Consider the following 13,604-nt stretch of genomic DNA (forward strand, 5'->3'; position numbering starts at 1 on the left):
GTGAGAACAATGAGGTGTGGAAGTCAGGATCAGTGGTGTAGGAATTCTGCAATGGACAATGGGAGATAAATGTTGTCAGTGTAAAAAGAATCAAGCAACAAAAGGCATCCCAGGTTGGTGAAGGGATCAGTCTAATACATTTGCCATGGTTACATTTTGTTTTTGTTTTCCTCTTATGTTAAAGAATAGCAGTTTTCCCTAAACACATCCACACCAATCTCTGAACAGAATGCAAAAATATTAAATGGCAACACATTCTCACTCCCATCTTGCAAAATACTGACGCTATAGCGTCATATAGCGCGCTTTACCTAAATACGTTTGGTCGGGACTATAGGCGTCCCTTTTGACACTGTTAGGTTAAGGAAATAGGAATAGGCTTACGGTTCCCTGACACGCGGGAATAAAGGAACGGTTAAAGACACACACAGGACACTTTCCCCTCCCATACTGATCACTAAACGCCGTCTAGATGCTGCTCTCCTGGGTGCGTTTTCCGCACATGCTGAAGGGCATCAGAGGACAGCCACTGTCCGAACGTTTGGAGTTAGAACGGGTTGTAAATTGGTATACTGTTTATCATCGGATCCTGGCTTTAATAGCAAACAAGCATATTTCAAGGAATCAAGAATAATCTCTTTGTATTGGACATACATCACAGCTCAATGCGTCCATATGCTAACATGGGCAGAAAGGCCCGGAGCTGCAGAGTGTTCAAGCACAGCTGCGCTTGGCGTGGAGCATCTCAGTGAGCAGGTTGTTGCAGGGCACCTCCCCACTCAGGTGTTTGCAGGACAGGTAGTCTTCAGCCAGGGCGCTGAGAGAGCGCAGCTCAGACAAACACAGCAGTAGATGAGCAAAGCGTCCGAGGAGGTAAGGCGAGGTGCACAGAGTGTACTCCAGGAGGGCTCCTTTAACCTGCTCCTGCACGCTGTCTATGAACTGGTGGTCTTCCAGCTGGTTCACATCTGCTCAGCGGGGCAAAAGAGAAAGCAACAACCAATGATGCTCTTAGAACAAAGCTTGTCAAACATTTCCATATGTTTTAGTGGAGTCCTAAAGAGTTGTAAAAGTCCTTTCTTCAGTCTCTATGACTGTCACAGTTTTATTATAAATAATCCCCCCAGAAGCCCTTGAGTGGTCTACACAGCCATGTTTTGATCAAAAACTTTAACCTTGAAACAGGTAACATGTCTGAGTCACCTGTTGACCTGCTGGACCTCAATCACTTGGTGTCCCCAGTCACATACACAAGCTGAAGGAGCGGTCTATGTTTAACTAGTGAACAGAGCACTACAGATTCCTTCTCCATGGTTCCTTGGACTAGCCGGAGAGGAGGGACTGGCTGAGGAACACCGTTCAGACTGCGGATCGAACATCTCACGTTTAGCAACAGAACGTACAGCAAAAGACGCAAAGCACGTCAGACCGTCCTGCCAACATGTTCAGTGGGGTTCGAAGGTTTGGGCACCCCAGGGGAAAAATGTGTATTAATGTGCATAAAGAAGCCAGGAAAAGATGGAAAAATCTCCAAGAGGCATCAAATGACAGATTATAAATTATAAATTATATTATAATTTGCATAATATGTCACAAAAAGTTAGATTTAACTTCATCATTTACACTTTCAAAATAACAGAAAACAAAAAAATGGAGTCTGCAGAGCTTCTACCATGCACCCACCCCCCCCCCTTTGGAAAGCTGAGACCTGACAGTGTCATGGAATGTTCTCAATCATTGTCTGGAAAGACCAGGTGATGTCACTCTAAAGGTTATAAATGCCCAGACTCATCTGACCCCCCAACAATCAGCAGGGTAGGGCCTACGCCATTTTTTTGTTTTCTGTTATTGTAAAAGTGTAAACAATGGAAATGAAATCTAACTTTTTGTGACATATTATATGAATGTCTAATCTGTCATTTGATGCCTTTTGGATATGTTTCCATCTTTTCTTGTCTTTTTTATGCACATTAATAGAGATTTCTACCTGGGGTGCCCAAACTTTTGAATCCCACTGTATACCTTCTGTCCGTCCTGCCAGCGTGTAGACATTTAACATCAAAGTACTGACTTTCCCCTCTGAAGTCGCTGGACACAGCTGCTGTATCAATCCTGTCGGCTCTCCGCAGCTGGCGGGGCCTCGCGACTTTTATTTATTTTTATTTATTTATTTTACAAAAAAAAAACGATTTCTGGGCCAAATCAAATTGCATTGCATTGCACCTTGCCTAAAACAGAGAATAAAAAATTCAGAGAACAGAGAAATCATTTACATCCGAATGGAGCTCCAACATGTTTTTGTAAATTTGAAGCTTTATAAAATAAAAGCATAATTTGTCACATACCTGGGTTAAAGAGCACAAGGAATTTGATGCAGGCAAACTCTTGGCGGTCCACCTTTAGGAAGTGGAGCTTCTCAACCAGTTCCTGTCCTCTCTGGACTAGGCTGGCCACGCTAAGACCAGCATGAGAGGCTACGTCAGAAAGCTCCATCTAAACCAAAAAACAGACATGTCCCTTAGTACTGTACAACTTTTATCTTTAATGTGTGGGACCTAAGATGGAAGGGGAAATGTCAGAATTAGCTTTATATGCCAGGTAGCAGGACATATTTGACAAGTTTAGCTTTGGGTCTTTATAAATTACAGAGTGTGGTCCAGACCTACTCTATCTGTGAAGTACATTGAGGTAACTTAATGAGGACTAGACCCTATAAGTAAAACTGAATTGAAATGTATTTGAAAATTACAATGAAGTGTGTAAGGCAGGGAAATGGGAGAACTGGATCAGCTTGCTGCAAACAACACAGATGCTATCATATCTGGATCTGGATCAATCAAACGACAATATGTAGCGATTGAAAACAGGTAAGTGTCAAGAACAGGATGAGAGGCCAGTTACAAAATATATATGGAGTTTCTTCACAAAGTCTGCATAGATTAAAAAGACTAATAAGGAACGGCCAACAGTGCCGGCGTGGAACCACACAGTAGCAACTTTAAATTAAAGGTACAGTGGAGTGGCACAGACACAATCAGACACTGGAATAATTTAGAAGCTATTAATATGCATTAGGCCCAATACACACAATAAAAGAACAAAAGAACAAAATACCACTGCACACTTTAAAACTCACACATTAAATTCATGCAGGGAACAATAGAAGGAAACACCTCAAACCACACTAGCATGCAATAAGGGGTCTCTAAAGCTGTCCCTGAGCCTAGAACCGGACCTAAGATTGTGCAGCGCCCGTCTAACAAAGAAAACAAATTTTAGACACAAATGCCTGTTACTTTAAATGAATGTGGGAAAAAACAATGACAGAATATGTTTCACTCAAAGACAGTCCCATAAAAAATCAAGACAATTTTAAGCTCACTTTCCTGCATATTTTAAGACAAAATGCATTTAATAGAGTGGTCGGACACTCTGCCATACCTTTAAGTCATTTAGGTTTCAATCAGACCAGCAGCATGTTTTATATATACTAATACTAGGTACTATTAGGAAAAACCAAAAAAATACGCTGAACATCTCAGTTACATTCTATTATATTTGATAGATTTCATGGTACATAACTAAAAATCGTTATCTCCACTCCAAGTTTGAGCTTTCACACATGTACACCCCGTTAAACTTTTAAAAACTGCAAGCTGAGAGAGAGAGAGAGAGAGAGAGAGAGAGAGAGAGAGAGAGAGAGAGAGAGATAGGAAAGTTACCTGTGTCCCTAAATAACCTTTGCCCTTCACAGGGTCACACAAGTATAAAATATATAATTTTGACCTCAAGACAAATGACAGCAGTACAATACAAAATATCTTTTCATTGGTACAAATAAAAATACCAGAAAGGAGAGAGACATGCAGAGCAGAGTTACCTCCTGCCCAGTGACCAGGAGCAGGCGGCCCTCCCTGCCAAACAGAACCTGTCTGGAGATGAAGTCCAGCAGAAGCAGGTCACTCCAGCAGCTGTGCAGCAACTTCATCTGGTCATTCACCTTGGAGCAGAGAGAACAAGCTCATCACGACAACCCCGAGCTAACTCCAAATGAAACAAGTGCTCAGTTAGCACGCTCACAGGGACGTACGTTGTGGAGATATTTCAGTCTGGATGGACATACATTGTACTGCTAGTGTGATGTAGTGTAGGAACTTCCTGTTTCAACATGACCTTGGTTTCTTCACCATGCAGACACAGTGTCAATTTAGGGTTGCTTAGTGTACAAACCATTTTAAGGAATTTTATACTGATTTATTTGACGGACATTTTTTATAAAAAAATCATGGTCCACCTGATTCCCTTATAGAGAGAAAACCAAACTTTCTAAAGCATGAGGACGTGTATGCAGTGGACTAGTGACGCTGTGGCAGATCTTCCCAGACAGGGATGTTACCACCAGTCTGGGTGAGTACACAAAGGCTGCTGTGAGGACCGCTGTAAACCATCACGTACCATGGTGAGGTACAACAATAATAACACAACTGATTCATAGCCAAACTATGAAGGATGTTACGTTTAGGGGCGGGGACTGGTAGCCAGTGAGCAATGCTAAAAGACTGCACTCTGAGAAACAACAGTTCTCAGCTAATGACTTGGTTCTTGTCTGGAGGGGGCTCACACAGATCACCAACTACACCCCAGCCCATCCCTATCAATGACCGTCACCTGGCCACCTTCTACTATCGTTTTGGAAGATGAAGTATACCTGTCTCCGTTCCTTGTGACTCCATTCAACAGCTCCAGCATTCCAACCCCAGCAGGTCCAGGGCTTGTTCAAAAGTACACTTTCCAGAGTCCTCCCAGAGTCTCCGGTTTTCACTGACATTTTAACACTTCACTAGACACATGCTATGTACCAGCTTTATTAAAGTTCTCAACCATCATCCTTGTCCCCAAGACAACAAGGATCACAGGACTGAATGAATACAGACCTATCGCCTTGACCTCTGTGTTTATGAAAACTTTTGAGTGCCTTGTCTTGGATCACGTCAAAACCCTAACCGGCCCACTCCTGGATCGCTTGCAGTTCACCTATAGAGCCATCAGGTCTGTAGACAACAAACTCAACATGGCTCTTCCTTTAATCTCTGGAACCTGGACTCCTCCGGAACCTACGCCAGGATCCTGTTGGTGGACTTCAGCTCTACCTTCAACACCATCCTCCCTGCTACGGGACAAGCTGTCCCAGCTGCATGTGCTTGACTCCACGTGCAGGTGGATCCTAGACATCCTGTCTGACAGGAAGCAACGCGTGAAGCTGGGGAAACACTTCGCTGACTCTCTGACCAATTGCAAAGTCCTACACTACGTTTGACTTAAAATAAGGAAATATGGAGTCATAAGAGTAGAGCACAGTGGCATCAAATATAGAAATGATTTAAACAGTTTGGTCTGCTACTTTCTACGTGTATTTCATTACATGTGAATATTTTACTTTTTACCGCACTACATTTGTCTGACAGCTTTAGTTACTTCTCATCCTTCCTGTCCAATAAAAACACGATTCTGTAGATGTGTTGAGGAAGGATGAAGTTCCTCTATGAGCTGACAATCTCCTCTTTATGAAGTATTTAATGCGTAGAAGTTTAGCATGAATTTGAAGAACTGGTATTCAGTAGCAACGATTTTATCAGACTAGAATGTGATTGTAAGAAGTCATCTCAAATGTGGAAAGTTTCAGAAAATGAAAATAAAATAGTATAAACCATATTAAACAGGAAGCTGAAGAACAACATGAACAAACATATGATGAATATAGTGTCAAACTTGGGTGCGCTCACAACCGTGTGTGTGATGTAATGATCAATCTGACCTTAAGTTGTTTGAAGAAGGTGGATGTGCGAGCCCACTCTACAATGGAGAGAAGCGTGTGGTCAGCCAGGAGGCACAGCAGCCTGAAGGTGCTGGGGTTGTCTGGCTGCTCCCGCAGGAGACCAGCACTGATCTTATTCTGCAGCTGGACTTCATCTGGATCACATTGCACAAGCTCCATCACTAGCTCAGGCATCCTGGGGCCATGCGGAGAGACAGGTCCTGCGTGTGAGCTGACTGTTGTAGCAGAGCCAGGAGAACAGTTGCTGCAGTGCTTGGACTTCCTGGTCCAGTTTTTGAAGACAGAGCACTGGTATTGGGGGGCAGAAGGAGAGTTGAATGACAGTGAGAGTGAACACAGTGACGGAGCCTGGTAGCTGACCGGGTCATTCTTTGCGGAGGGCAGTGGGCTGGTGTGAAAGGTCACGTCGGAGTAGCCCAGAGGTTGGCTGTGGCCGGTTCTGAGTCCCATTGCTTGTACCAGAGCCTTTCTCTGCTGCTTCAGGGCACGATCTCGCTTGTACATCGGGCCAAACTTGTTTCTGCCACCTCGCATCCGATCTGCACGAACAGCTGACAGGAACAGGTGTTTGTTTTGAGCAGTTTCTCAAGCTGATTTTCACTGAAATCTGCACTGTGCTAATGGACAGATTTGATTTGATTTATTAATTCAGCACATGTAAAAAATAACAGTGTTACATTACGAAAATTAAAACAAGTATACAAACATGCAAAGGAAACACAGAAAACCCGCAATGGGCATGTTGTGTACCCTAAACCAGTACAATGAAACGTAGCATATAGAAAATAAAATCCAAAAACACATTATATGGAAAAAAAGAGAGACAGAGGACATTAACAATTACAGTTGCAAGAAAAAGTATGTGAACCCCTTGGGATTACGTGGAGTTTTGCAGGAATTGGTCATAAAATGTAGACATTGCCATGGTTTAAATGAACATAACATGTGTTTCACAGTGCCAGACATCCCAAGAATATTGCTACACTGAAACAGTTTTGTGAAGAGCAGTAGTCCAAAAGGAGTCCGGTTTGTTGTGCAGGTCTGATCCACAACTACAGGAACTGGTTGGTTAAGGTAATTGCTGCGAGAGGAGGGTCAACCAGTTCTTAAGTCCAAAGGTTGTCATACTCTTTCCTCCCTGCACTGTGAATGTTTACATGTTATGTTCAATGAAACCATGGCAACATCTAATGTTTGTGAAGTATTATTTTCAGCAGACTGTGATTTTTCTATTGTTGTGATTTAGATGAATTTCAGAGCACATTTTATGACCAATTCATGCAAAACTCCACGTGATGCCAAGGGGTTCACATACTTTTTCTTGCAACTGTGAATGAAGGGAGAAAATAAAGAATAAATAAAAAGATGAAAGGAAAGGAAAGGAAAAAACAAAAGAAGATGTTAGGCTACTGGTACAGTAAAATATGCTTTTACAGATTGTTTGAATGATAGGAGCTGTTCGGGGGGGGGGAATTCCATATTTTGTAACCTCTGTAATAAATTCATGAAATAAGAATAAGAATCACAGAATAAGAGACTGAAGGAGTCTTATTTTTAAGTAGATAATGAATTAGTCCAGTTATTCCAATGCTTTTGGCTATTTGGATGTAATAAGTAAATTATGTTTCTAGGATAGGTTTTTATCAATAAGTACACCAAGGAAACAATTGGATTTTAAAAGCACTACTACTCTGTAAGTCATCACAGTTAGATTGTCGGGGAACTGTTTATGGTGGTGACCAAAAAAAAATTAAGTATTTCCTTTAATATGTGAAGATAATTTGTGGATTCTGAATCATTTTGAGATTTTTACCAGTTGCTCATAAACAACCTTGATAGTGTTAGGATTTGTGTGTGAATAAAACTGACTCCTATCATCAGCAAATACAATTTTAGATAGCTGACCTGATGTTTTGGTCAAATCCTTAATGTATACATCAAACATCAGTGGCCCAAGGATTGATCCCTGGAGGACACCACAGTTCGTCACAAGAAGAGGAGAATTCACTCCTTTAAATGCCAAAAACTGTAGTCTATGATCACAATAACTAGTGAACCACCCCAGTGTCTGATCTACCAGCCCAAAGTGTTTTACGTTTAGTAGTAGAATATGACGGTCAAGTGTCAATGTTTTTAATAAGGTTAAAAAGATTTCTACACTGTCTCCTTTCTTGTCCTTTGCTTTGTTTAGTTCATTTAAAAGATGAGTAATAGCCATGCAAGTAGAGAGGTCTTTCCTCAAACAATACTGAAGTTAACATATTGTGTTATTGCTGTCAATATAATTAAGCAATCTGTTGTAGAAAAGCTTTTAAAGAATCTTTGAGAAGGCAGGTGAAATGGACACGGGTCTGTAGTTTATTAAAATTAACAGATCATCATCTTTGTGAATGGAGATTATTTGGGCTGTTTTAAATTCCTGCGGCACAATTCCTTTGGTGAATGATCTATTAAATACATGGGTCAGTGGTTCAACGATGGCATAAATACTGTCATAACTAGGAGCAGAATCTTTTAAAGATCCTATTATTACTAGTCAGTGGAAGTGACAGGGCTAAATCAAAAACCTGTAGTAGTAGCTGATGTAATGAATTGGAAGGGACTTCCATGAAACACAGGGATTTTGGAGGATAATTTTGGTCCAATTTGGGTAAAAACTAATTAAAGTTGACAGTATGTGAGTATGGGAATATAAGCGTTAATGCTTTGTCTCTCACACTATAAACTACAGACAAAAAAATATTAAAAAACAGGTAATGTCACTTCCAGAAGAAGACTAAAGGAATAGAGTTCATCAGCTGTTTTTAAATAGACTTAGAAATTAATGACACTGCAAGTACTTTCTATAAAATACTGTCAGAAACAAGAATTAAAAACTGCTGTAACTGTGCTGATTTCATAATAAAATGCTGCATGTGATGTTTGTGCTGTGTTTATGAGGTTGAGCCGTGTCTCTGTGACTCGTCAGTGTAACCTGGAACACCTGAGTGGGATTACAGCCTGGCTGCCTGCTGCTGTTCCAGCTCTCTTCCGTCCTCTTGCTCTGGTTATGTTGCTATAGTTCAGTATACCTAAAAAAACGTTTATCATGCAACACATTTTTAACTTCATAGCTTACTTATGGCATCTAAACACTGTTTTAAATTAGTCTAGCTAGCTGTCTAGATTTACTCTGTATAGATCTGAGGACCAGGTAACCATAGTCCTCAGATTGGACAGATAGTCTAGCTAGCTGTAAATACCGACTTTACATATGTGACGTCAGCCATCAGTTTGTGATCTGCTGTTTTGAAGTCTCAAGTTTGGCATATCGCTAAGACTACATTTGCTAGGTTTTGGTTTTGAAGAACTTGAGGTTTGAGCCAGAACCATGTGTAGTTCTATTATTTTAAAAGGACATTTAAGGTAATTAAGGCAGAGAAAGCAAAGCAAGATTGAGTTAATTCAGAAGCAGCATGAAAAGCAAGAAAAGAAATGAAAGGAGCCAATATGGTCTTGCATAGAGCACATGGGAGATGACAAAACTGCTGCACAAGTAAGATGTTCCGCTGCAATTGTCTGAAAATTCCATTACATTGCACACATCTCTGTTGTCTTTAATCCCATCCAATCAACATGTAAAACTAAATGCATGGTTCACACTCATCACTGAATCCAGCCAAGGAATTATTGAGGAAGATAAAGTGTGGCTTCCAGAAACCAGCAGGCCTCTTTCAGAAATAACTCATGATGTTGAATGTCACCAGGAAGCTCTGTCAGTGAAAGAAAGTAAGATTCATAAGGATGTGAAAAAGGGACAAGAGCATTGATCTTCTCCACATGACGACCAGGATGACACATTGCCACATGACAGCAATTTGAACCCACGCAGCAACAAACAAGGTTCAAAATCCAATGTTTCCAGCACCTTATCTGCACGGTTCAGAGCTGAGGCTCAAACGGCTGCTATGTTTCCCCGTCAAAAGAAAAGCATGCGTTTGAGGAACAGGAAGAGAAATTGAGACCACAAAAATAACAACTTCAGCTTGAAGTTTCCAGAAGACGCAGACCTCTTTAGATTTCTTTGGCGGTTAAGAGGTGTATGGAGGAGCGTCTTCTTCTCCGAGCTGCGCTAACTTTGCTCTCCAAAGGTACGCAGAAGACAACAAAGACAAGTGTTTGAGACCATCATGCACAGTTTGACAGTTGTACAGTCATCCACATGTACATCATGTGGATGCCTTGCTCCTGTGGCATCATAACAGGATGCTCTATCCCTCTATTTAGACCTTAAAACGTCTGCCATACGCGGCTTTCATCCAACAAAATGGATAAGCACAGTCACAATGTGTTGGCTTCAATACCTGAGGAAAAGAGAGCAAAGGAATTTAAAGACCTGGATTTGGACCATGACTCTCTACCTGTTGAGAGAGCTCTGGTAGTGCGTTGGTACATCCAGTCTAACACCTTTGATTTGGGCATAACCATTCAGAAGAGACAACTGACCCAAAGAGGGATCCTTTCAACTGTCAGCTCTTTCTATGACCCTCTGGGGATCCTAGCTCCTGTGGTTTTTAAAGCTAACCGGCTAGGATGGGATGACTTTTTACCACCAGCGGTTGCTCAGGAGTGGATGGACTGGTGAAAGGAGCTTTACAGCTGAAAGGCTTCCGCATCAGACGCTGTTTAAAACCACTGAACGTTGAAGAAGCGACCACTGCTCAGTTGCGTCATGCCAACGCAAGTGAGAACTGTGTACTGTTACCTACTACTGCTGGCAACGAACACTACCAGACACAGCGCCTTCTTAAAAGGGAAATCCAGGGTGAAACCTGCTCCGATCCCAAGCATGGAGCTGACAGCTGCTGTTGTAGCAGTTGGAGCTAAGGCTTCAGCTTCACCACTCGACGAAGACAATGCAGTGACATGTTTGATCCACCGCACCTCGTCTTGGACACATCTAACAGGAATGATGGGCTAGATCCTAAGATGGAAGACATGCTGGAAAATGAGAGGGGAAACGTAGCAGAAGAAATTCCTTTCTAAACCAACACATACCAGTTCAAATGTAGCCTGAGTTAAACGCTATATACAGCAGAACATACAGATGGATTCAGAACATAAAGTGATGACAGAAATTAGATATAATGCAGGTTTAAGGCATATCCGCATTGGCTTCACTGTTCAAACCTTGGAGTTGCCATTGAACTGGATTCACAAATATCAGTAAATAAACAGTAGCCAATCAGATTCAGTTGTCATATAATGGTAGATTCAAGGGTTTCATTCAGTGAGTAATCATTAAAAATATGTATACACTGTTGCCTCTGTGTTGTTCCTTCTCCTAATAAATACATTACAATAGTACAATAGTAATACATATAATAAAAAATGCAGGTTAGACGCACTTCAGCATTGGCGTCAGCAGGGTCTCCTGAGTGTTTTATTAGCTGCCCGTGAGCCCCAAATATTCGTACTGTAGTTTGTCATCTAAAGCATTACGGACAGGCAGATTTTAGGAGAGAGTAAGTAAAGCCTGATGCACAGCAAATCATTTAAGCTCCTGATTCACTCAGGGAAACATTAAAGCAGCTGGAAACTATATAATGTAGCCTTTCAATGTTCATCTTTTTGAACATAGTATTGAAATGAAAAAGTGTATTTATGAATGCACCTGCCCAGCAATCCCGTCTAGTTAAGAGACCTTCAGGTACTGTTCGTATTGTTTTGACTGATGAGTAAAATGCAGAGGGCGACCTGACGCTGCGCCACTGGTCTGTGTCTGGGATCTGGGAGTATGTACTATAGTATACATGTGCATCCAGTTAAATACATTAAACTATTATTAGTAGCATCATTAAAACTGTTTTATATCTGCGCTCACAGAATATTCAAAAGAAAACTAAAAATGTTAAAAGCAGCCATCAAAGTCACCCGCCTCCATTAAATGTCCTCTTTTTAGGATGAGATAACACACTTTTATTTCTTATTCAATGGTTAGGATTAGGGGGTTAGGGTTTTTATTATTTAAATAATATGTTTTCCTAACTAATGGGAAGAATTATTTCCTCCAATGGGCGGCACCACCTTTCTATCTGAATTGGCTTTAAAAAGTAACCATTCTGTAACTCCAGGTTGCCTAAAGCAGCTCACAGTCTCGTATGCATGGACATTAAGAAAGGTTCTGCAACATACAAGACTTCTTGTTGTACATGTGGGGACAGCGCCCTCCTTACCTTCCAGTTGCATGCCAACATGAAGACACTTTTGAAATCGGCAGAATGGACAGCGTTTTCTTTGAGTTATATCAATTGTGCACTTCTGGTTTTCTGCGCAGATGTACTTCTTGTTGTTCTGAACTGTTCTTTTGAAAAAACCCTGCAAGTGTGAAAGCAGAGCAGGGGTCCATTTAAAGAAGGCAGTTCTCTTGTCTAGCTGTTCATAATGATAACTGTCCCAGTCCCAATGCAACCACAACAATGGATCAGAAAAACCAAGTGCACCTTGCAGCTTTCACAGGTGAGCAGGCCGTAGTGGTAACCGGAGACTTTATCTCCGCACACTGGACACAGCTCGTCCAAAGCCACATCATGTCCGTACTCCATCCTGAAAAAGGCAGAATCACATGGGTCTCTTTCCCAACATTGACACACATCACATAGATTAGACAAGAAAGAGTGTTAAGGTGATGTTGCTTTGCAACATTACAACTTTTGATTGAGTCTAGAAGCAAAAACCATAGTCGGCAACAAATGAAAACATTGTACATGCTCTCCTGACAGTCCAGGGAGAGAAATGCACTCACTACCTGTCCGGATCAGGAGCTGGATCAAAAACAGAGAGATCTAAAAGTACAATCCTGTGTGTATTAGTCCTTCTTCCTGCCTGCCCTACCTGTTGAGTCAGGGTGTAAATGCCGAGTGTGGAGTGTCCAGAGCATCACTGCTCTCATGTCCAGGAGGGACGCTGAAGATCCAACCAATCAGCACGTCCGATCATGGGCTCACCTGTTTGGGTCTTTGAATACTACATACTGTCACTGGTCCACTGGGGGACAGCAGAGGATAATGATCTGAAAACTGAATGCTGCATGCTTCTAACGAATCACTTCACAGAGTTTCATCATTACAGTGGGTCACAAAGAATCAAGTCCAACACTTCCAGAGCGACATTCAGCACAATGTCTTGTTTGGATCATTACAGTAGTAAGACATGTCTGCTTTTATTATTTATGGATTATATCTGCAGGTTTGGTAGTTCATACTAGTTTCTTTTTCCCTTTTCAACTTTATACATCCAATTTAAATGTGTATAATGGTTTGATTTTACATTTAAATGATTTGATGATTTGAAATGTATGTCAGCATATTTTGTCAAACAGTGCTGATCCTGAACTGCAAAGAACAAACCTAACTGTAAGATGTCCGGGCTGTCAGGATATCTTGGCCTCTTCTGCACACATTCAGGCTTTTGGTTGTGAAAATGTCTCCATGGGAAACCAAAACTACATTTGTGGAGTAGTGAGCTCAGTCTGTGTTTACGTGCACATCTGACGCATTATTATGGCTAGTCCCCTCAGCATTCTGGGATGGGAGAAAAACCTGCTCTGGTTTATTGGGGCGGGGCTAAGCTAAGCGCCATGGTGCCTCTGCTAAATAGTCAGGAAGGAACTTGTTTTGGTGGGTCATGGTTACTTTCAGAAGTAGTTTTGGTTGTCAACAGAAAACTCAGATTGGACAGATAGTCTAGCTAGCTGTCTGGATTTACCCTGCAGAGATCTGAGGACCAG

At 41.5% G+C, this 13,604-nt stretch overlaps 1 protein-coding gene across 1 annotated transcript; it reads right to left on the reverse strand.

Annotated features, from left to right (window-relative positions):
* Positions 1 to 629: 629 nt before the first annotated feature.
* Positions 630 to 12,420, reverse strand: LOC117959460 (steroidogenic factor 1-like). The gene is made up of 6 exons (XM_034896622.1): positions 12,319 to 12,420; positions 12,052 to 12,193; positions 5,816 to 6,387; positions 3,881 to 4,000; positions 2,346 to 2,493; positions 630 to 968 (listed from the first exon to the last, which is right to left on the reverse strand). Exons 1-6 carry the CDS (start codon positions 12,418 to 12,420, stop codon positions 715 to 717), a joined length of 1,338 nt encoding a protein of 445 aa, XP_034752513.1. The 3' UTR covers positions 630 to 714.
* Positions 12,421 to 13,604: the final 1,184 nt, after the last annotated feature.

The sequence above is a fragment of the Etheostoma cragini genome, chromosome 16 (assembly GCF_013103735.1).
Source record: "Etheostoma cragini isolate CJK2018 chromosome 16, CSU_Ecrag_1.0, whole genome shotgun sequence".
Taxonomy (NCBI): domain Eukaryota; kingdom Metazoa; phylum Chordata; class Actinopteri; order Perciformes; family Percidae; genus Etheostoma; species Etheostoma cragini.